The following is a 22,750-nucleotide window of genomic DNA, read 5'->3' as shown; positions in this document are numbered from 1 at the left end:
TATCCTCCTGTTACAGAGCTTTTTCCAGATTCAGCAGAATCTCCAGGAATGGAAGACATTTAATTTAGATGAGAGAGAACACTTTAAGCCTTTCTAAATGTCTTATCCATGTGGATTTATATTCATGTAAAAATGATGCAGCTATAGGATTTATTTCTTTCTGGGGATTAAAGATATGCAAAAACTCAGTAAATGGTTTGTTTTCTGTTTGATCTTAAAAGTCATGTAATTAACCATCATTCATTTTTCTCCCCTGGCTGGTTATCCAATTACCATGTTGACAAGTGCACTTCTGGGCTGCAGAGTCACAGAGAGGAGATAGTATTTGACATTTCAGGGCTTGCTTTAGTAAGAAGACATGTTTATCCTGTGATTGAACTGTGAAATGGAACAAGTCTTAGGGAGCCCTCTGCCTGAACCCAGGGCTGGCCCCATGAAACCGTGCACATCACATCACTAAACCACCCAAGCAAGGATTTTGCTGGTTAGTGACGTGAGAAAACAGGGGGAAGACAGGCCTCCAGGCCAGCAGGCACTTCTTTACCTACTTGAGGCCTGCTTCCCGCTTTGCTTTATGACATCTTCCAGACTAGACAATGTTGAGTGGGCCATTTAAAATTATTTTGCCTCTAGTTTTACTTTATACATGATTAACTCTCATTTATTTAAAAAGGAGAGGGGATTCTAGGGTTATGAATCAATGGTAAGTAAAGATGAGATACATAAGATGATAGTAGCAAAGAATAATACTGAAAGTAAGGATTTTTGTCTCACAGATTACCTTTCTAGATTATTCTTTCACTTGCTTGTTGTTGAATTTATATATTTTATTATAAAGTAAATATGAGCTCATTACAGAAAACTCGAAGAAAAAAATGGATCATTTCTAATCTTACCACCCTGTCGCAACTAGTATTAGAATTTTGGTATATTTCCTCTTAGCTTTTTAGCCTATGTATAAGTTTATGGGGCAAAGATGGGGCTTTTTAAAAGTTTGTTTTAGATAATAGTAATCATTCCAGTACAATTTTATATTCTGGCTTTTAATAGTGTATCTCTCTATCAATATACACAACATGTATATTACTACACAAATTTTATGATCTTCATTTTAATGGCTACATAGAGTGTTTATTTTTTATAAACTGCCTATTGTCTCTAACTGAAACTCACTTAAAGCAGAATTTCAAATCAAAATACCACTCAATCAAATATTACTACATTTGTTATTTAGACTGGATGAACAAAACAGACCTGATTTAAAATATGAAAGCTCAAAATATTGACAGTGCTAATAAAATAATACTTTTATTGTCTATGGAACATTTGTCCATCATGAACATTGAACTCTTACTACTTCCTTTTAACCACTCTTATTTTTATTTTAATGTTTTTGTTCTTAACCTCAGGTCTGTAGCCATTTGTGGGGTGGTTAAGTGAAAGAAAGTGGCAGAAACCAAGGGATTGAAGGTGTTTTGTGTATAGATTTGGCTTTTGATGTCTGTCTGTCTTAGACCAACATTAAACTTAAAGCCCCAGGCTCTCCATGGCCTAAGTCGAGTATATACATATTGACTGGTGCTGTTGCTCAGGACTTGATTCAAGTTTTAGATATTGAAATAGTATAGGTTAGGGTAAATGGGGAAACTATTACTCTCGTCCTTTCCACTTGAACTTACTTATTTAAGATTTTCATGTATTTCATTTTTGATATGTAAAGTAACTGCAAAATATCTCTATACAGGCCAATACCAAAGTCTTGGTTAAGTTTTGTCACAAGACTTAACCAAAACTTAACCAAACAAACCAAAAGTGTTTAGTACCTCTTGATTTTTAGTTAAAAAGTGTTTTTAAGGACTTTGATATCTAGAGTAAGAGTTCCAAAGAATACTTAGTATATCTTGCCAGACCTCAGACTCCTAAGCCTGGCATTTCTTTAACTCTGCCCCCTTCAAATAAGAAGAAATTAGAATTAAAGTTTGCTTTTTTTCACTTTCTAGAACTCAGCAAAAGAAAACTGGGTAAGCAAGCTTTGAAAGATTTAGAGCTTTGTGGCATTTGCATAAAGTTCAAAAAAGGGGAAATCTGATTCCCAATTCACATAGAAAAGTAGAACATTTTAAAGCCTGGATGGGTCCTAAATCTAGTTTAACCCTTTTAATTTTGCTGATATAGGAACTGCCCAGGCAAATTGTGACCTGCCTGAAGTTGCACTATCAGTTGAGAGAACTAGAAATGGGTTCTCTTTGACTAACAGGCCCAGCTAACTAACCTCTGTGGAGAGCCTCCAGCCACTTGCTCCTGGGGTCTTTCTTGTGGCCTTTTTAGTGACACAAGTTAAACTCTTAACCTGGGGCCCCACCATGGGAACAGGAAACTTTGTGGGCTATTTTACTCAAATGTTCTCATATATGCATCCATAAAAGATGATGGAGGCCCTGGCTGGTATGGCTCAGTGGATTGAGCACCAACCTGTGAACCAAAGGGTCACTGGTTCAATTCCCAGTCAGTGCGCATGCCTGGGTTGCAGGCCAGTTTCCCAGTAGGGGATGTGCAAGAGGCAACCACCCATTGATGTTTCTCTCCCTCTCTTTCTCCCTCCCTTCCCCTCTCTCTAAAAATAAATAAATAAAATTTCAAATAAACACGATGGGAATACCTTCACATGCATTCTACTTCTCTGACAATTGAGATATCTACAACAGGGAAAAGAAGTGCCAAAAAATAATTTTGTATTGCAAAGGTGCCTGCTTAGACTCATGCAAATCTGGAAGCCGCCTTGGAAAATCTGGCTTCAGTTCCATATCCAGAGACTTACATAAGCCCTCAGAGCATATGGTGACTCTGCCAACTTGGTAGTTGCACCCTAGTTAGTATCTTATCTCAACTTGTAATCATGCTTTGGTTTAAAGACTGAACTTTCTGTTTCTTCACTTTGAAGACCATACTCTGAATTGCACCAGATATTTCCCATGGGGTGAATATTTCTAACAGCATAAAACCGGGCTTCTTTGACGGTAGAATCCTGCAACAGTGATCTTTCCAAGTGATGTGTTCTGGTTCAAAAGTTGACCACATTCAAAGGGGTCTGTAGTACCTGTTTTTTTTCTAATAGGCAGATTGCATGGTAGATTATTTAGTTGCTGAGGTCTTCTCTAGCAGTTAGGAAGAGATTGAAGTTCATCAATCGCTCTTTAAACACAGTTCTTTATAATAATTATATTTCTGATAATAACTAAATCCTTAAATGTTTTGTAAGCTTAATATGAATGATATGTGTAGGTCTCTATGCATTCCTTCTGTAGGTGTTAATCATGGCCACATGTTTCTCTCTATATAGAAGTTTTTTGCATGTCTTATATTACATTGTTGGCATCTTCATGTCCAAGTGAGAAATGACACAGTACCCTCTCTAGATGCACACACAGCACAGAGATTCTTTCAGTGACTTAATAATTCACAAGTTGAGGGCTTCCAAGGGCTAGAAGTTTCAGTAAGAACACCTTTTTTCCCTTTTTCTTTTGCAATTAGTTTATTTGTATCTTATATTGCAGACAGATTCCACCAACGGGGAGAATCCAAGCATCAAGAAATCCCTCTTTCCTCTTTTTAATTCAAAGAATCATTTAAAGCATAGTTCTTCTTTGAAAAAGCTTCCTGTAGTCACTCCACCCATGGTACCCATTTTTACGTACGGTAGCCCTGAAAACTGCTCCAGTAAACTTGTTTTACTGATGACAACAGCATGTCTTTTATTTTCACGGGGTCATATTCTCTATGTGCTAGTTAAGTACCTGAGCCAGTTCCATAAATTCACTGAGATATAAATTCTTTGCCATTCTGGATTTTCTGAATCAGTTAAGGAGGTTGAAGCACAAAAGGCTATTAAGCAAACAAACTAGTGAAAGGCTAGTTTGGGTTGTCTGATTAGCCAGCTGTCGGCAAACAGCATTCATAAAACCCCTTATTTCTTATAAAGAACTCAGTTAACACTTACAATTCACAAATATATTTTTGTTTGGCTCACAAAGGGTGTTAACACTTGGTTGGCAGTTTGTTTCTTTGAAACCAAGTTGCATTGACCAAATTGAGTGAGCTAGCTGGCTCCATGAAAAAACAGCTTCTGTTAGTAGGTGATTTGCTTTTTTCTTACCTGGCTCTAGATTTTACTGGTCACTTGGTTTAAAGCCAGGGCTTTTGCTTGACATTGGGCATTAAGCTCCTGTGTTCACTAAAATTGGTGAACAGACCAATCGCATTCATCTGGAATTTGTGGCACAAATTTCCAGCATTTTCATTGTGTATAATGCTAGACCCAGATTCTTTACTGGGCAGTGTCTTGTGATTGTGACTCAACCATACTTTTCCACTTTGCTACCCCTGAAAACCTGCTAGACTTCTTTGAATACCAGCAAATGTGGTGTCTGGATCATTTTCCCAGCAGGAACAAATTTTTGTTTTATTGAACTGGTTCATAACCTAACTGCAATGTGGAATGAGGATACGACAGCAGTTCCTGGTATAGCCCAATTTAACTGCTCTCTCTTACAGCGATTAAAACTAACAGCATGGGAATGCTTTAAGGGTTGAAGTTTTAACAAAGCTGCATGACATCTGCCAATTTTTCCTAATGCAGGGAAAATTATTAAGAGGGCAGTAGAATTTAACTAGCATCACTTGCATTGTGAACAGTGGGAGAGTTTGGGGTTTTTTTAATTGGGTTTTTTTCTTTCTTGTCTGTTTTTTTGTTTTGGGGGTCCTTAGGGGAGGGGGTTGAGTCTTGGTTTGGTTTGATTTGCTTTTGTTCTCCTCTTGGGTGTGGTTCCATATCTTAATGAGGTTTATTGGTGTGCTGATTAAATCCTTGTCTATATTCTGCTCTAGGTGCCCAATTCTGAAGGCCCTGATCTTCTGACATTGCAGAAAGCCATTCACTCTGCTAGCACCCCAAGCAGCAGACCAAAGGAGTGGCGTCCTGAGAAGATCTCTGATCTACAGACCCAAGTGAGTGGCACCTACGTCACTCCTAGACTCTTATACTTCAGTGATTGTTTCTCCTAAGGGAAGGGGGCAGAGTTGAGAAATTTGGCCTTTCAGTGTTACAGCAAGGCTGAGTGTCTCCCAGGATATACCCTCATTAATAGCCAGGTGCATCTTAGGGGTCCAGAGAGATCTTGTGTCAGTGTCCCTTGTCTTACTAGGGGGAAAACGTGAGCTTCCATTAGGCTTCAGCTAGCTGGGGGTAGGGCTGAGGGTGAGATTAAGGGATAAATAAGAAATGGCCCTGCTCTGGCTGGTGTGGCTCAGTGGATTGAGCATAAGCTTGCAAACGAAGAGGTCACTGGTTAGATTCGCTGTCAGGGCGTATGCCTGGGTTTGCAGGCCAGGGCACCAGTAGGGGGTACATGAGAGGCAAGCACTTGCACATCAGTGCTTCTCTCCCTTTCTCCGTCCTCCCCCTCTCTCAGGAAATAAAGAAATAAAATCTTTTTTTTTTTTAAAGAAAATATTTAAACCTTTGAAATCCATACTATTTTTGATAGAAAAGAGGCAAACTGTTGGATTAGGAAGTACATATTAGACAGTATGTATAATCACATTTCTCTGTCATAATGGGGGAAGAAGCAAAAACCATATCCATAAATTTTTCAGGTAACTGAGGTTTATCTCCTTTAAACAACTGTTTTGATTGGAAATTTAAAAATATTATGTCTTTTCAGTATCCCGTAATGAGCATAGTAACATAATCTAACTTTTTTTTTAAATCACATTCACTCTTTTATAAATCCACTATTCCTCCCTATAATTTCTGACAACCCTCATGAGTTTTTGAGTCTGTAGGGTTACTTGTGATTTGGAGGAAGAGAATCTATATTTTTATAGGTTTACTGTTTACTATATAATTGTAAGCTATTACTTAGAGCTGCTGGAAGTTGTCCAAATTTTGACTGTATTTGCTCAACCATTTATATTTTTTGCTTCTAACATAATTAATATAGGCTGGGGGAGGAGGGCAGAGGAGATATAGAGAACCAGATATCCAAGTTATTGGATACGTATACAAATGAAGAGCACAAGTCTCTGAGTGTGGACCTGATGTCCTATTCCCAAACTCAAAAAGAATAGTACAGGGCTTTAGAGCCTTCTTTGTATAACCACTTCTTTTGTCTAAAAAGCTCTTTCTTTTCAGGTAACTTTGTATCTCTAGCTGAACCCATATTATTGCATTATTGACTCTTTAACAACGTCAGGGTTAAGGGACACCGACCCCTTGCACAGTCAAAAATCAGCTTTTAACTTTGAACTCCCCCAAAACTTAAGTTGTCTCTTGATATCTGCCGGCGATTGGTTCCAGGACCCCCTGTGGATACCAAAACCCGTGGATGCTCAAGTCCTTTATATAAAGATAGTATAAATCGATGCATACAGTTAGCCATCTGCATCTGCAGACTCCCAACCACAGATGGAAAATAGTACAGGTATTTGTTTTAAAAAAATCCATGTATAAGTGGATCCACGCAGTTCAAACCCATGTTGTTCAAGGGTCGACTATAATTGCTCAATACTTACATGTGGTCAGGGCTATGAAAATCACCAGAAATTTCATTGTGTTATTATATCAATTTCATTTAAACAACAACAACAACACACTTTTGAGCATTTACAGTGTGTGCGCAGTGTGCTATGCCACCTCCCATGGGGACCACAGAGCTTTCCTGGACAGACTTTGGAATGGCCATGGAGGATGCTTCCCTAGGAGCAATTTCCACTTGAGTCAGTTCTTGAGCAGTTTCTCTTGGACTTCAGTACTGTGTTACATCAAATCTTGTAGTGTTTCTGGGTATCATCAGCATTTTATTAAAACTTTACTGAGCCCTTAAAAGCATGGGCCTTGAAGATTGGCAGCCAATGGTGTTCTGAGGGGGGCCTTGAATTTCAGGGTGCTTTCACAAGGCCCTTCTGATGGTGACCCTCATCACACCCAGCATAGAGGAGAGGAGAGTGAGCCCTGTGTCACCAGTGAGGAGCCCACATGGCATATGGCTTCCAGGACTCTGCCTTCTGCTTCACAGTGCAGTCCCCCAGCCACACAGCAGACAGGCAGGGCAACTGGGAGCCCATGTTAGGAATCCAAGGCCTCCTGTGAGTGAATTGTACCATAGAGTCTGCAGGGCTTTTGCTCGTTTCTCTGGGCTTTGCATTTTTAATGCCCAAATCTTACCCTCCCCCCTCAAAAAATTTTTTAAAAAACCCCAAAACCAAAAAAGTAAAAGGACAGAAAGGAAACATTTGGTTTCGCAGTGTCAAGGGAAAGGAAATTGGGGAGATAAGAACAGGGGAATAAACACTTTGTAAATATTTGATTATCTAACCACTATGCTGCATACCTGAAACGAATACAAAATAATGTTAAATGTAAACTGCAATTGAAAAAAATTTTAATGTAAAAACAAATAAAAAGCTAAAAACAAAAAAGGGAGGATATATAAACTTTAGCTGAATGTATTGCTACCTAATTGGAACATAACATTTTTTCAGTGTCTCTTTTGCAGCTAGATTTGGTCATGTGGCTGAGCCATGGCTACTGAAATAAAAGTGCCAGCTTCCTGTGGTGCTATTGGGAAATATTCTCAAAAGGGAGAGTCATATCACTTCTTTTGCTTCCTCCTCCCCTCTAAAGGTGGGATGCAGCCAGATAGAAGGGGCCTAAGCCTTTAACCAGCCACCACACCAGCTCCAGATTTCCTATCTGGATTTTAAGCCTTTTCATTAAAGAAAAATAACATCAGTCTTGTCTGGAAAAGAACAAAAGAACAGATAAGGCTGGACTAGACCCTCCTTCCCCACAGGGCCCACTCTTCCCAGTTCCCTGCAGTCATCTCTGATCTGCTCCTTTCCTCCCAGCTCTCCAGTCTGCCTTACACACACTCTCATCTTGTCTTCCAGAGCCAGCCGTTAAAATCACTGCGCAAGCTGTTGCATCTCTCTTCAGCTTCCAATCACCCGGCTGCTGCGGATCCCCGCTTCCAGCCTTTAGCAGCTCAGCAAGTCAAAAATGCCTTCTCAGAAATTCGAATTCACTCCCTGAGCCAGGCCTCTGGTGGGACCAGTAACATCCGACAGGAGCCCACGCCAAAGGGCAGGCCAGCCCTTCAGCTGCCAGGTCAGATGGACCCTGGTTGGCACGTGTCCTCTGTGACCCGCAGTGCCACAGAAGGGCCTTCCTACTCTGAACAGCTGGGAGCCAAGAGTGGGCCAAATGGGCACCCTTATAACAGAACAAATCGGTCTCGAATGCCAAATCTGAATGATTTAAAAGAGACAGCCTTGTAATGTGTGCTTGGGGCTGGGGTCAGGGGACAAGCCAGTTGGGAGGGGAGGGGAGGGGAGGGACTGGGCTTATAGGGTGGGGTGGGAAATGGGCTGGGCCAGGGTGGTAAGCCAGTATTTTCAGCTTTATGAAGGTGTGTGCAATATTGTATGTGTGGAGCCATCTGGCTCCTCACAGCCACAAATGCTAGTCAGGGATCTTAGAGCTGCAGGAGTTCCTTAGGGATCCCCATCTCCACGGGTCTTGTGTGAGAATGGATAGAGTGTGCCATTGAGGAAGAAGACATTCTTGCCAGTTTCTCCCCCGTACATTCCAGCTGTAGTGCAGTCCCTGCTGAACTTGGGAAAGCCAGGACATGTTCTGGCACTGCAAGGGAAAGAAAAATCCGTGTTGACCGATGCCCTCATCACAGATTTTTTTTCTGCCTAGACTAAATGTGGGGTTTATTGTAATCCAAGAGTATCCCTTTGAAGGGTTAGCAGATGAACTAACTGTATGTCTTAAATTGTTTTCTAAAGTTCCATATTTGATAGGATTTGTAACATTTATTTATAATTAATTAATATTGTACTGTTATAATCATACCTTTTATGTTAAATGTAAAGTTATTTTGAGCTGTTTGGAACATTGTGAAGCAGTGGGACAGCTACAGTAGTTTCTATAAAAACTAAACAGTAACATTTATATATTGCATCAGGAGTATTTTATTCTATATATAAATATATATATGATAAATATCTGTCTGTTTTATAAATATAATCACTTAAAGAAAGTATCGTTATGACACTCTGCCATATTTTTATACATTTGTAATATGAAGTGAGTATTATACTTCTAATCAAGGGAGTTGACTTGTGGCGATATGTGACTGTAACAGTAGGAACCTTGCTCAACTTTTAGGCCACAGCAGTAGCCTCTAGACATGCTCCTTGGTAGCAGACGGGATGTAGCATCTCCTTCCGAACCCACAGAGGAAGAAAGTAGGCTAGGCCAGTTAGAACTCCTGCAGGCCTCGTCTCTGTCCTCACACAGTTGGCTCCTCTTCGTGTCCAGGGGACATTCCTTGCACCTAAGGGAGAACAGGTCCAGGCTTACTTATGGGTCTTTGTAGAGAGAATGTGCTCTTCTACTTAGCATTAGTATAGAGCGTTGACCAAAGATTTGCCAGTGAACATTCCTAGTTGCGAGGTTGTAAGAGGCCCCTGTCTGCAGATCTGGCAGACCAGCTCTGTGCTCCTGAATCCTGTGCAATGTACCAGAGACTCTTGGTGGGGGTGGGGGTGGGGGTGGGGGTAGGGGTGGGGGCATGAGATACATGTGTGGCATTTCTGTTTCTGAATACTTCCTTTGTTATTTCTCTTTCCAAGATATTTAAAAGGCTCCTGAAGCAATTCTAGATGTAGAGAAAATTGCTATATCCACATTGTCTTCTTGGGACTGTACACATATAACAAGGTTATACACACACACGTACACACACGCGCATGGTCAGAACAGGACTTATCTTTCCCTCATTTGATCTCCTTCAACTCCCAAGTTCCTTCCAAGTGTCATCAAGGCCTTTGGCCAACAAAGGTTATAGCCCTGTGTCCCTGGGCCATCCTTGACAGAGACCACTCAACACCATCATCCATCAAGAGCATTAGATTTTTGGAAGTAGTCTCCTAGCAACAATATTTTTAAAGATTCCCTCCCATTCCTCAAAGACATAATGTCTCAGTATTTATTACTTGTCCCAGGATTCTGAGAGTATCAGCCCCTGAATCAAGTCAGCTGTAACTGAAATGTGCTGTTACTGTTCCCCCTCCCCCACAATTTTGAGAATCATAGCTCTGATGTTTATGAAAATTATAAAGAGAAAGTCTTAGTTTCTTTGAAGCTTAAATTGTGTGCATAATGCATTTTTATATAACTAGTATAATGATGTGTATTGATTATATATAGAGGTCATTTTAAGGTGCTTTTTATTTAATTTAATAAATGTAATAGGCACTAAAATGAAACTCAACTGGGTACTATCATTGAAACTATTTGATTCAGACCAATAGTTTGCATGCTCTTTGGTTCTTTTTATATCTTGTTCCTTTTACCAGTTCAGTACTGTTCGAGTAGCTCTGAATTCTGGCTTTTCCCAGGCAGCTGCTCAGTTATATAAGTGATGTGGACCCTTAGCAGTTTTTGCCTGGATACTATTGACTATAAAAGGGTGTATAACTCTTCTTTTTCATACTAGATCTGTACCTTGTATTTCCCCCCTTGCAAACCAGAAACTACATTTTTTTTTCCTCTGGAAAGACTTCTCACTGTGCTGTGCGCTTAGGAACTGCGCAGTCACATTGCCATGCTGTGGCATTTGAGGCTCGTTGTCACCTAGCGGCTGGTTTCCCATGTTTTCATCCTTGTTAACACTGGGATCTCAGATGTTTGCAGATCATTTCTATTTCTGATGGTTCTTCAAAGAAGGGCTAGAATAATTGCCTTCTACCTAGAGCAAAGTAAACCTAACTGATGAAGAGTCAATACATACTTTTCGTACATTCCCAGATTTGAGCCAGAAAATATCTACAGTGTTTTCAACTCGTGTTTTTGAGGTAGCTCTTTTATCCTCTCCCCAGCTTTTGTCCATTCTGACTTTTCATTGACCTTAGTGATCTGTAAAGTGAACTTCAATCTGCATTTCCAGCAGGTATAATGCTTTTCCTTCTTGCACAGGGGAATGGGAATAGTCAAGTTTCCTCTCAAGTCTAATGGGCCCTCTCTTACCTTTTAACCGTTATTCTCCTCTGTCGATGAACTATCCATCTGACAGAGATTGCCACCCATGATAAGGACTTGATTTAAAATCACAAAAGCTTGCATTTTCTTTAGGAAGGGAAATTCTTATGACATCTGTGTTGTTATCTGCCCTAACTTCCTAAAGAATAAAAAGGTTGAATAATGGCTTATGAGTTACTTTGTTTTATGGAAGTATCACTGATGTCCTTTTGGAAAGAAACTCTGCTTCGCTGTTTTTCTACTTTTGCTTTACCACCGTCCTCATTTTTTTCTCCTCAGAAGTTCTAAATGAACTTTCACTGAATCTTGCTTTGTCTAATCTGAGGTTTAGCCTCTCTCCAGAGCTCCAGACCAAAAGTACTCAATACTGAGGGGCTCAAGTGAGCTGTCTGTACAGCAGTGGTTCTCAACCAGGGCCGATTCTGCCTCCAGCAACATTTGGCTATGTCAGGAGACATGTTAGGTTGTTACAATTGGGTGTGGTGGGGTGCTACTGGCATGTAGTTAGTAGAGGCCATGGGTGCTGCTACACATCCTACATGAACAGGATCCCCCACAAACCAAAATGATCCAGCCCCAAAGGTCAGTAGTGTTGTGGATGAGAACCCTGCACTACTGGATTCCATCAGTCTACAGAGCTGGGCTCTGTCCTTGTCTCTCCAGGCTAGGAAACTGCAGGTATGAATTCTTCAGCATCTCATTCTTTAAAGAATCTTCTACCACTATTTTCAAATCCCTGGAATCCTATTGTTTGTTTCTATTGTCTTGGGCCTGCTAAAAGGTGCATCCTTTAGGAGGAGACCAGAGTTACTTTATAGGTGTTTGAGAGCTTAAATTCTAGGTCAGCATCCTTAGAAAATCTTTCATAGAGCCATGATGCTTATATTTAGAAGTGAGCAGCAGCCTGGCAGATTGGCGTGATTTTTACCAACTGCTCAAAGGCATCCATGGCTTTTAGCTGTGTCTCCCAGAAGAAAATGTCTTTGTTTTTAATTTAAGTCATTTAATAGCTCTTTACAAATATTGGCACATGACAGACTGATTAGAAGCAAAAATCTCTGTATTGGTGGTTGTGATGTGGCTGTTATAGGAGTATTTGTGCTGTACGCTTTAGTCATATCTGTTTTCAGACCTGCTTTAAGTCTCACCATAGGCAGTTGTACTTTCATTCTAAGCTCAGAGCTATGCTGGTTAGTTTCTAGTCACATCATGTATTATAAAGTATGTTGTGGTTGTAGAGTTAGCCAGTTTAGCATGTTCCTAATCTGAAAATTAGTGGACTTCTCTAGGAAATGCTAGCCCATTTTCCCGTCCCACCTCCTCTTAGTTAACGTCATAGTATCCTCACTTCTTAAACTAGTTTTTAGAGTAAATAAGGAAAAAAGCCATTTATTTTCTTCTAGCTATGTATTGAGAATGACTCATAAGTGTACAGCTTTTTTTAAAGGCCAGAGGATTACTTTTCAAGTGCATAGAAAGCACTGTTTATTTGTGTTCACCTAGGTCCTGGTGGTGACCCAACTTTCAGCAAGGGCAATTGCTCATTGCAACATATTCCTAGAGCTCATCTGGGACTCAGAAACCTGCATATTCTCTCCTCATCAGAACATTTTCTTCTGGAGAGCACTGCTTTTATATCTAGAAGTTCGTTACTTCCTGCATTATAGTGGGATGTTGAGCTCCATGTGAGTACTAAGATCCACAGACTCATACTTTGTGAACTGGGAATGTGGTATATGATACACTGAACCAAGTCAGAAAATACTGAACTATTTCCTTACCTTCTTCAGTTCATCACTAATAAAGTGTGTAGGCAGAGAAAACATATTTACAGTTAAAACCAAATGGTTTCTTTAAAAGGGGCAGCAGAGAAGACAGTACAAATGTTGCGTGTCCTGTCGCTAATCCCCAGGGCCAGAATCTCACAAGAAGATGCTCTCAGAGACTTAAAGGGCCAACTTACAAAACAAAAACTTGTAAGTGGTTCTGATGTATTCCTTTTGCATCTTGACCAGCTGAGATATAGAATATCTTGAGGTCTGATTCAGCTGGGTAAAAAATTCTGTCTCAGAAACCATGAATAAATACAAGAAAATGAAGCTGTGATGGGACAAGTCCCTCATCTGTCTGTATACACACAATGTGGTGAAAACAAGGTGGCTAGGAAACTCTGGGCCTGCTGCCCTGATCTATTCTATTTCTTCTTCTTTTAATTGAATGTATTATAAAAGATCATAAACTTTTGTGCCAAGTCAGTTACTACATGAATATTCATTTCCCATAGTGCTTTGTTAATTCATCAGCGTTAGGCCTGGTCCTGATTCTACCTTCTTCCACTCCGGGCACTGACCTGCCTTTCTGTGTATTTCCTATAGGCTATTAAATATGATCACAACCTGCCTTGTATTTTCATTCATTAACTGTTCACTCCCAAATTTGAGGGAGGTTTGTCTTTTTGTTTTGCCAGAAAAAAAAATTGTAATAGTTGCACGTTTGGATTTCTAGGGCCAGAGAGCTGCATCAGTGAAACCAGTTTCACTTCTAAGGCCCTTCATTACCTACAAGGTTAAGCTCTCTGAATCCCATTTGATCCTTGGATCATATTTTGATCCTCCTTTGGAATCTGAAAAAAAATTGGTCTCCGTGTTGTATGCAGGTTAGAAGTTGCCTTGTTTGCTACTCTTCCAGCACAGAGTATCAGGGAGAAAGAGGCCTTATCTGTTCCTCCATCCCCTCCATTTTGACAGACTGCTAAGAATTCCTCAGGACCTCTTTTGGTTTGGGATTGTACTTTCCCAAAAGCCTGATGTGATTCATTTCAGGCATAGACAAGCTTGTCCTAGTGTTCTGCTTCAGGGTTAATCAGACGAAACCCAAGAATAGAAAAGGTAGATGCCTTGACTTTTGTCCCTGTTAAGGGATTAAAGTGTTTATCACCAGAGTTGTCAAAAGCTCCAGTTACAAAGCATTCAGAGGGTCAAGAAAAAAAAGATGCTGTTCCTTCTGGAGAACTTGGAAGTTCTCCACAATGGCTTAGGTTTTCCAAAGTGGAAAGCAAAGTTTGTACAAAATCCATTTTCACTAGAGATATACGATTGATTATATGTAGTCCTCTCAGTCTATTTCCCTCTCCTTGTTTCCTCCTTGCTCACTGATGGAGTCATGCTGGAGGGGTAATGCTGTGATTGCAAGAAGTCAATTCTCACTGTAAACTTGGATTGATTAACATAAACAATTAAACTGTACAAAATAGTGGCCCCTAATTCCTATCTCCAAGAATTGCTTTTGTGCCATTTTGAATTCAGGTAGTTATTCTGTGTATAGTTAGAAGACTATTCTGAGCTGCTTCAATGTCTAGGAAGTTTGAAGGCAGTATCTGGGAAGACATAGGGCAGGGTGACTTTGAGAACCCCGCTCATGCATGAAAACAAAAATAGGGATAAGCCAGAATGATGTAACATCCAAATTTGTGGTAGTTGAAGAATCAGTGGAAATTCTTAATTGCACAGACTTTATAAATCCATAATGCAAAGTGTAATTCCATACTTTTTACTGTGGCAAGGGTGTGCTGTGGTGTTAACCTTTTTAATTTTTGAATCCAAACTGAATTTAAAGTGTTGAATATTTAAATTCCTCACAAGCTAATTATGAACCATTTGTAAAGTGTTTATATAACTCTTTGTATCATGTGTTGGTACATCTTATCAAGTTTTTTCTGGCATGTATCCATTCTAAACTTCTGTAAAATTTATATCATTGCTGTAAATAGTATACAAATATCTATTCCGTGGTAACCTTAATTATCAGCATGAAATGGTTAATTTTTACTGAGCACAATGTATTTTTGAATGGATATTCCCAAATGTCTTTAATAAAATGCAGATTTTGCACTGACTGATGTGATTGCCAGGCCATCCCAGTCTTGAGCACTGTTGTCCCTCCAGGTTGAATAGCAAGCAGCTCTGCAGTTCATTCCTTCTTTGTAAAGATTTGTTGGAATTCAAATGAGGGATAATGGGCCTTTGAAGTTGGAATCAGTTTAAGGGACCGAAATTAATGTAAAACAGGACAAATCCTGTTATTTAATGATGTTGATAATTTTTTTGTATTTATAAAGCTTTTTTCCCCTTCTGGCATTTTGAAAACTGGTTTCTTTTACACATGAGTGTTGTCTCCTTTGCATGTTCACTTGGTGGGTCGGGGAGGATGGGAAGAGATGCTAGCCTCCTGCTCAGTGCCATGGCGAAAGCCAAGATGGACAGCTTAATAGGGATTTCTTTGTGTTGTAGAGCAAGGGGTTGGCAAACTTTTCTGTCAAGGGCCAAATAGTAAATATTTGAGTCTCTGTGAGCCATAGGGTCTCTGACTACTCAACTTTGCCATTGTAGTGCAAAGGCAGCATTTGTAAATGATGGGTGTGTCTGTGTTCCAGTAATACTAGTTACAAAAATGGGCCAGGCACCAGATTTACTAACCTGTTCTAGGCTTTCACTTCTGTCTTTAAAGATAAGAAGACCTACTGAGTAAATGCTCCATCAGGGAGGAAAGAACTTAAATTTTGTGATACCATATCTAAATATTCTCTTTCTTCATCTTTCTAAACAAAGGACAGCAGCTAAAACCCAATGCTTGACATTCTTATAAGCCCTGTGTCACCAACTTCTTTGCTCCAGGCTGGGTACAATGCCAAATGTTTTATTGTTACATTTACTTTTCACAACAGCACAATGAAATGGGTTGTATCCCCATTTTGTAGATGACGAAACTGAGGCCTGTGGACTTTACATTAAGTTGCCCGAGGTAGCCAGCTAGGATTTGGAGCTGAGTATGTTCACTGTAAAGCCTGCCCTTCAACACTACTAAACAGTGTTTCCATGTGTAGAAACTGACATGGGATTCATACATGGGTGATTTGTGTACCACCTTTCCTCCCATCTCCCAGCAGCTGGTAATTGATTTAATTTGAGAACAGAACATTTCATTGAAATAAGTCACTAGAGGTCCAGAGACTGGTGAAGTGGTTAAAAGCCAGGATGTAGAGTCAAATTGCTTGAGTGGAATCCTACATCTTGTGTGGCTTTAGGCAAGTTACTTAAGTTTCCTATGCCTGTTTCCTTATCTTTAAATAGAAATAATCATAATGGTACATACCTCACAAGGTGGTTGTGAGGATTTGATGAGATAACCTTCAAAGTACTTGGTAGACTCTCAATAAGTGCTAGCTATTACAACATTATTGCTAGTTTTTGTGCCCCAGTTGGCAACCCTATGAAGTTGAAAAGGAATGTCAATGCATCTTGACTGCCATTAATGGAGAGTTCATTAAGCACATTGGATATATTTATCCTATTTGATCTTCACATCTGTCCTGTAAAATTGTCCAGGTTAAGAACCATTGTAACTTGAAGTTACTTATAGCTTGGAGCTACTCTTGGGTCACCGGGGAAGCAACAGCCTTACAGCTGTACATTTGTAGGCAGGCCTTAGCAATCGCATTCCAGATAGACAAAAAGATGGGCTCCTGGCAGCATCTGCTCAAAGGTTCACTTTAAATGTGCAATCTTCTGGGTTCCAGGACTAGATTCATAGTGGCATCTTTACTTTGAAATACCTTTGCTTTGTCCAAGTAACCTCCTCCCACACTGAATACCAAAATCAGCTCAGACTTTTTTCTTTATCTTGGCAACACTTCTACGTTTTTTTTTGTTCATAGCATTTAATTTAGTTGTTTTAAAATCTCCTGCAATATGTTATGTATTTTTTTTTACCACAGTTAAAAAAAATCTCCAAGTACAGACCACACTCTAGCATTTCTGAAAATAAAAGTAAACATGTTAACATAAGGAAACAGAATGAATTCTTGCTATACTATATATATTTTTATTGTTTTTTTAATTTAATTTTTATTGTATATTTTTTCATTACCATTTAGTCCCTTTATACCCCCCTCCCCTAGGAATCACCACACTGTTGTCCATATATATATTTTTAATTGAAAGTTCCCCCACAAAAGAAATAATACTGCGAACATAGTTCATGTGTTTAATAGCAAAATTCTGTTAGGTTTCAGATGTCCCTCAGTGAAAGTTTTTTTTTATACATCTGTCATGAATTCAATGAAGTAAAAAAATCATATGCTGATGTAAACAAATTACCTGCAGATAAACATTTTATGGATTTCAGTATCTCACTGTTTATTAAATTCTGAAGTACTGAGCAATTTCCAGTGTTAAATCTCAGCTGGCTTCTTTGCAAAAATTGAGAAGTTGACCCTAAAATTCATATGGAAATTCAGGGGACTCAGAATAGCCATAACAATCTTGAAGAAGAACAAAGTTGAAGGAGTCACATGTTCTAATTTCAAAACTTACTACAAAGCTACAATAATTAAAACAGTGTGGTGCTGATGTAAGGATAGTCATATAGATCAATGGAACAGATTGAATGTCTAGAAATAAGCTTCCATCTTTATATCAGTTGATTTTTTTTCAATAAGGATGCCAAGGCCATTCAATGGGGAAAGAATAGTTTTTTTCAACAAATGATGCTGGGAAAAGCGAATATTCACATGCAAAGAATGAAGTTGGACCCCTATCTCATACCACATATAAAAATTAACTCAAAATGGATCAAAGATCTAAATGTAAGAGCTAAAACTATAAAACTCTTGGAAGAAAACATAGGAGTGAATCTTTATTATGTGGATTTGGCAATGGTTTCTCAGATATGACACCAAAAGTACAGCAACAGAAGAGAAAAAATATTGAACCTCATCAAAAATTTAAAATGTATGTTTCAAAGGACTCCCTCAAGAAAGTAAAAAGATAACCCACGGAATAAGAAAATATTTGTGGATCCTATGTCTGATAAGGGAATCGTATCTAAAATAAAGAACTCTTACAACTCAGTAATTAAAAAAACAGCCTAATTTTAAAATGGGCAAAGGATCTGAATAGACATTTTTCCAAAGAAGTATACAGAGGGCCAGTAAACACACAAAAAGATGCTTAGCATCATTTATCATGGGGAAATGCAAATCAAAACCACAATGAGATACTACTTCATACACCCCAGGATGGCTATAATCAAAAAGATAAGTGTAGAGAAATTAGACTGCCGGTTTGAGTGTAAAATGGTACAGCCACTTTAGAAAATTGTCTGACAGTTTCTCAAAAGTTAAAACAGGGTTACCATGTGACCTAGCAATTCACCTCCTAGGTGTATACCCAAGATAAATAAAAACATATCTATACCAAAAGTTATGCACACTTGTTCATAGCAACATTATTTATAATAGCCAAAAGCATGGAAATAATCCACATGTCTATCAACGGATGAATGAATAGTATAATGTGGTCTACCCATACAATGGAATGTAGTCTGCCATAAAAAGGAATGAAGTATTGAAACCCGCTACAACATGAACAAACCTTGAAAACACTGCTAAGGAAAAGAATCCAAACAGAAAAGACCACATATCGTGTATGATTCCATTTATAAGAAATGTCCAGAATAGGCTACAGAGACAGAAATAGATCAGTGGTTGCATAAGGCTGGGATGGGCAAGTGGGTTGGGGGGGCCAGTGATAGCTAATGGATGTGGGGTTTCTTTGGGGGTGATGAAATTTTTGAAAAATCAATTGTGATAATGATTGCTCAATTCTGAATAAACTAGAAGTCATTGAATTGTATACTTTAAATGGGTGATATTTGTATGGTATGTGAACTCCATCTCAATAAAGCTGTTACCAGACAAAAATTTCCAACATGAACAATTATTTGGAGAACCTTTTTTTCTGCCTCTATTTCATTCTTTTTGTCCCGTAATTTGACTTTGCTCCTGTACCTGGAGTGCCAATTGTAGAGGACCTGAACTTTTAGGTTTTTCTCTGACAATACACATCATGATAAAAGTTCATTCAACTTTCCTTCTCAGGGTGTCCAATCTGGCATTCTTTTCAAAATTCCTTTGTGCATGTATTCTAAGACCAAAGAAGGATTTTTTTCCCCCACCCTGAATTGATTTGTTTATATTTGAGAGAAGATAGCACAGGGAAAAGCATTTTTCCAGGTTCAAGTATACAGCATGGGGAGTAGAAAGAGGCTGGGTTAAATATGAAGTTGTTCTACGAAGCCCAACAACACCAGGGAAGAGATTGGGGGATTTGGGGAGGCTTCCCACTCACAGACAAGGTGAATGTGATGCCCAGTTGCTTGACTTGGCATTTGAAAACAGTAACTCAGAGAAATGAGCTGCTAGCAAAGGCCGCAGTGCATCGGGGCCAGGGTAATCTGCAGTCTTGTTGGAGGGTCCCCATCCTCGGATTCCACCCCCTCTCAGTTTCTACTTTCACATCCTCTGCTGCCCACTCACTGTGTCGTTAGCCTTTCCCTGGGAAGGACCTGAAACTCAGGCCAAGCTACAAATGACAAGGGAAACTTAAACTGTTTTTCCCCAAGCTCCCTGCTTAATGAGCTTCTCCAGGAGGGGAAGGCCAGGCCTGTTCCAGGCCTGTTCCTTCCCAAGGAGGTTGCAGCATTAGGAACAGGCAGGTTTGTGTGTTGCAAGGCAAGGCAGTAGAAGTTGGAAGGTAGGTTCACCAGGGGTGCAGCCACACTTCCCTTCTTAGGACATAGGTCCTGACCACTTCATACAAAGCTAATGGGCCTCCTCCACGTAGCCAGTGATACCTCTTGGGCCAACTGTTTTCAAAGTGTTAAGCTTGTTGAAAATCAGCCATAGATAAAGGGAAATTCTGATGTGTTCTGGCCATTTGGAGTTTCTAAATTCAGGAATACTTTGCTTACTCGTGTAGCCTGCCCTGTGAATTCACCTAAATAGTGACCACAGCCTAGGATAATTTACCTGAATGGGTCATATAGCATGGAGCTGCATGTAAGGAGAGCTCTGGAACCCCCAGTCTCTGTGAGCATAGGGGTAAAAGCTCAGCAGGTGAGGCCTTCCTACCTGGCGTCTTTGGTCATGTGTGGCTCTCAAGAGAAAGGGACACGGGCTCACATCCACTGTACTCATCTCCACCACCCAAACACCCCGAAACCTTTCACTTTGTGTACCTGGTGCTGTACAGTCCTAAATGGCCATGATTTAATGAAAACTTAGCTAAGAGAAACTGCAAGCTTGCTCCCCCTTTGCATTCAAAGCCATGCTTTATGAAGCATTATGTTCCTGTTTTGAATATAGTAAAGCAAAAGAAATTATCAGGGCTGCTTTGTGTTCCTCTGGGACTGCACCTTTTACAGTGTCACTGTGACAAAAAAAAAAAACCCAAAAAAAAGCAAGAAAACAGCAGCAAATTACCCCTGCTAACTTAAGCTTTTGTATGAAAGTTGTTTTTAGGGACATTTTCTTTGTTCTTATTTTCTTTGGCCCTGAGTAGGGAATATGTTCATTTTTCTTTTATTTTTCTCATTGAAATTGGAAACTATATCTTAAAAAACAGAAAGAAAGAAAGAAATATTCTCTACCCAGCTCTGCATTGAAGAGAGCTTGTAAATGTAGCCCCCATTTGTCAGGGTGGTGTGTCAGAGTCCCCCCCTCCCCCTCCCCCCGGCACCGTGGACTACTCTGCACCCTCTATCCATGGCAGGAGCTGAGCTGTGCAGGCATCAGGTGCACTTGCTGACACACTCCAGCAGCTCCATCCGGATGGCAATGCGGACATGCCAGCCCAGCGGGATCAGTCGGATAAAGCGGGAAATGATGGGGGGCCGCAGCAGGTTCTGGACTGTGGAGGTTCTGTCTGAGTTTCCATAGAAAACCTAAAGAGAAGGGTGAAAGCCTATCACTGTCACACCAGGGATGGGAAAAGGAAGTCTGATCCTTGTCTAGAGCTGACCCCAACTTGTAACTGGAAAATCTCAGAAAGTGTTTAAACTACAGAGAATTTGCAGATGCCCCACAAAATCTGACCTTGAGTGGTTGTTACCACCTATACCCTCCAGGCCACCCTGAGTCTGGGGACATCTAGAACTGCATTGTCTAGTATGGTAGCCAGTAAATACATGTGGTTATTTAAATTTAAATGACTTTTCACTTCCTCAGTCACACTAGCCACGTATGATTGAAGTGATTGATGGCTGCCACATTGGACACTGCAGATAACACTTCCATTATCACAGGCAGTTCTTTTGGATGGCACTGATTTTTTTTTAATGCCTCTTGATTCTTATCACCAATTTTGTGTTTTAATCCTTTGGATTTTGAATAATTTTGAAAAGGATCACATCACACAAAAGGAATGTTCTCATGTTCCAAAGGTATCTAATGTGGGGCTCAGGTAAAAACTTGTGAATTGGTTCTGCAGTTGTGAACTAAAGCTTAATGGTGTGTCTCTACATTGATACAAATGGCAAATGGCAAGTACCTTTTACACTTGGAAATGTTTTTTTAAAGAAAAAGACAAAGTAGAAGGAAGATTCTCAAAGGAGGAGGTCAGTGTCCAGAGAAGATCAAACAAGGGCTTGTTTTGTTGTTTTCAGGATATAACATGCATGATTCAGTGGGTAAAACAAAAGGTGCAGTGGGTGTTTGGCTGTATTTCCAAAGAAATTCTTTTCATTCTTTCCAGAGTCATAATGTTCTGCCCGATGACACCGGCACATTTCATTCCCTTCTGGTATTACCTTCAAAATATATCTGACTGCTGCATGGGCCTCACCCACCCATGATCTTACCTTTCATCCCAATAACAACACCCCACATCCCTTTATCTAAGCTGTTTGCCCTTGAACCTATTCAAGTCAGGAGCCAGGTGAAGAGGGAGGATGGAACAGGCTCTGCCACATTGCAGAAGTACCCGAGTGTAGTGATTCTTTGCAAAGAACCATCAAGACCTTCACAAACACAGTGCTTGAAAAGAATTGCCATATCTTTTTGAAAAGTCAATAACAACAAAAATAGAATAAAATGTCCAAGTGTCAAGTTGGTTTTATCTATTGTGTTCAGACTCCTTAAAATCTCAACCCATGAATGTCTTGCTGTATAAATTGCCATCAGAGAGTAGTACAAAGCCTTTGGGCTTTCTGCTGTACATGTCTACTTAACCTGTTGAAATACCCAAATTAGCTAGAGGAAGTCCTCACAGGCGAAAGGGCAGTTAACATTTCCAAATAGCTAGTAAATTTTTAGTTTATCATAAATCTACATTATTTATATCTATAGGTATAGATATATAAATAGATATAGATTAGATATAGATAGAGAGCCTGTTGTGTTCAGTCTATAGTGAACAAGAGCTGGGTCTTGGTGCTCAGAAATTACTGCCTTATAAAGGTTTTAAGGGCCATTTGTGTATGCACTGCTGGAGTCGTTTTAAACATTTCTGTAGTTTAGTGGCTAACTTGCTCAGTTGTCAAGAGCTTTCCAGCTGTCGGTCTCAATCAATAGTAAGGAGAGGCCATATCTATATTGATGAACCAGGACTTACCTGTATCAGTAATAATAGATCAAGTCAGACCTATGCAACAAAGTGTTCAATGATTCAGTGAGTTTGGAATAGTCCAAATGGCTGGTTTTGATTATTCAAGCAACTATATGCTGATATGAAAATTCAGACAAAAGGTTTCTTTTGCATGCAAGAGTGGCACTCATTCACAAACTTCTAGGCATCAGGGATACAACAA

At 39.7% G+C, this 22,750-nt stretch overlaps 2 protein-coding genes across 6 annotated transcripts in view; one reads left to right on the top strand and one right to left on the bottom strand.

Moving 5' to 3' along the window:
* Positions 1-8,361, top strand: part of CDKL5 (cyclin dependent kinase like 5) — a 154,973-nt gene extending 146,612 nt beyond the window's left edge. For all 4 annotated transcript variants that reach the window (XM_053917324.1, XM_053917322.1, XM_053917323.1 and 1 more), the window contains 2 exons: positions 4,885-5,004; positions 7,948-8,361. In XM_053917324.1, coding sequence (XP_053773299.1) covers positions 4,885-5,004; positions 7,948-8,334 — 507 coding nt within the window. In that variant the 3' untranslated portion in view covers positions 8,335-8,361. The remainder of the gene's footprint in view (positions 1-4,884; positions 5,005-7,947) is intronic.
* Positions 8,362-9,339: 978 nt separating this feature from the next.
* The window catches only part of RS1 (retinoschisin 1), a 32,479-nt gene continuing 19,068 nt past the window's right edge, over positions 9,340-22,750 (bottom strand). The window contains exon 6 of one of the 2 annotated variants that reach the window (XM_053917313.1): positions 9,340-9,401. In XM_053917313.1, coding sequence (XP_053773288.1) covers positions 9,357-9,401 — 45 coding nt within the window. In that variant the 3' untranslated portion in view covers positions 9,340-9,356. Of the gene's footprint in view, positions 9,402-18,569; positions 20,888-22,750 lie in introns of those variants that run through there. The other variant, XM_045203250.3, reaches the window with a different exon arrangement.

The sequence above is a fragment of the Desmodus rotundus genome, chromosome X (assembly GCF_022682495.2).
Source record: "Desmodus rotundus isolate HL8 chromosome X, HLdesRot8A.1, whole genome shotgun sequence".
NCBI lineage: Eukaryota > Metazoa > Chordata > Mammalia > Chiroptera > Phyllostomidae > Desmodus > Desmodus rotundus.
This window is presented reverse-complemented; position numbering and strand designations above follow the sequence as displayed.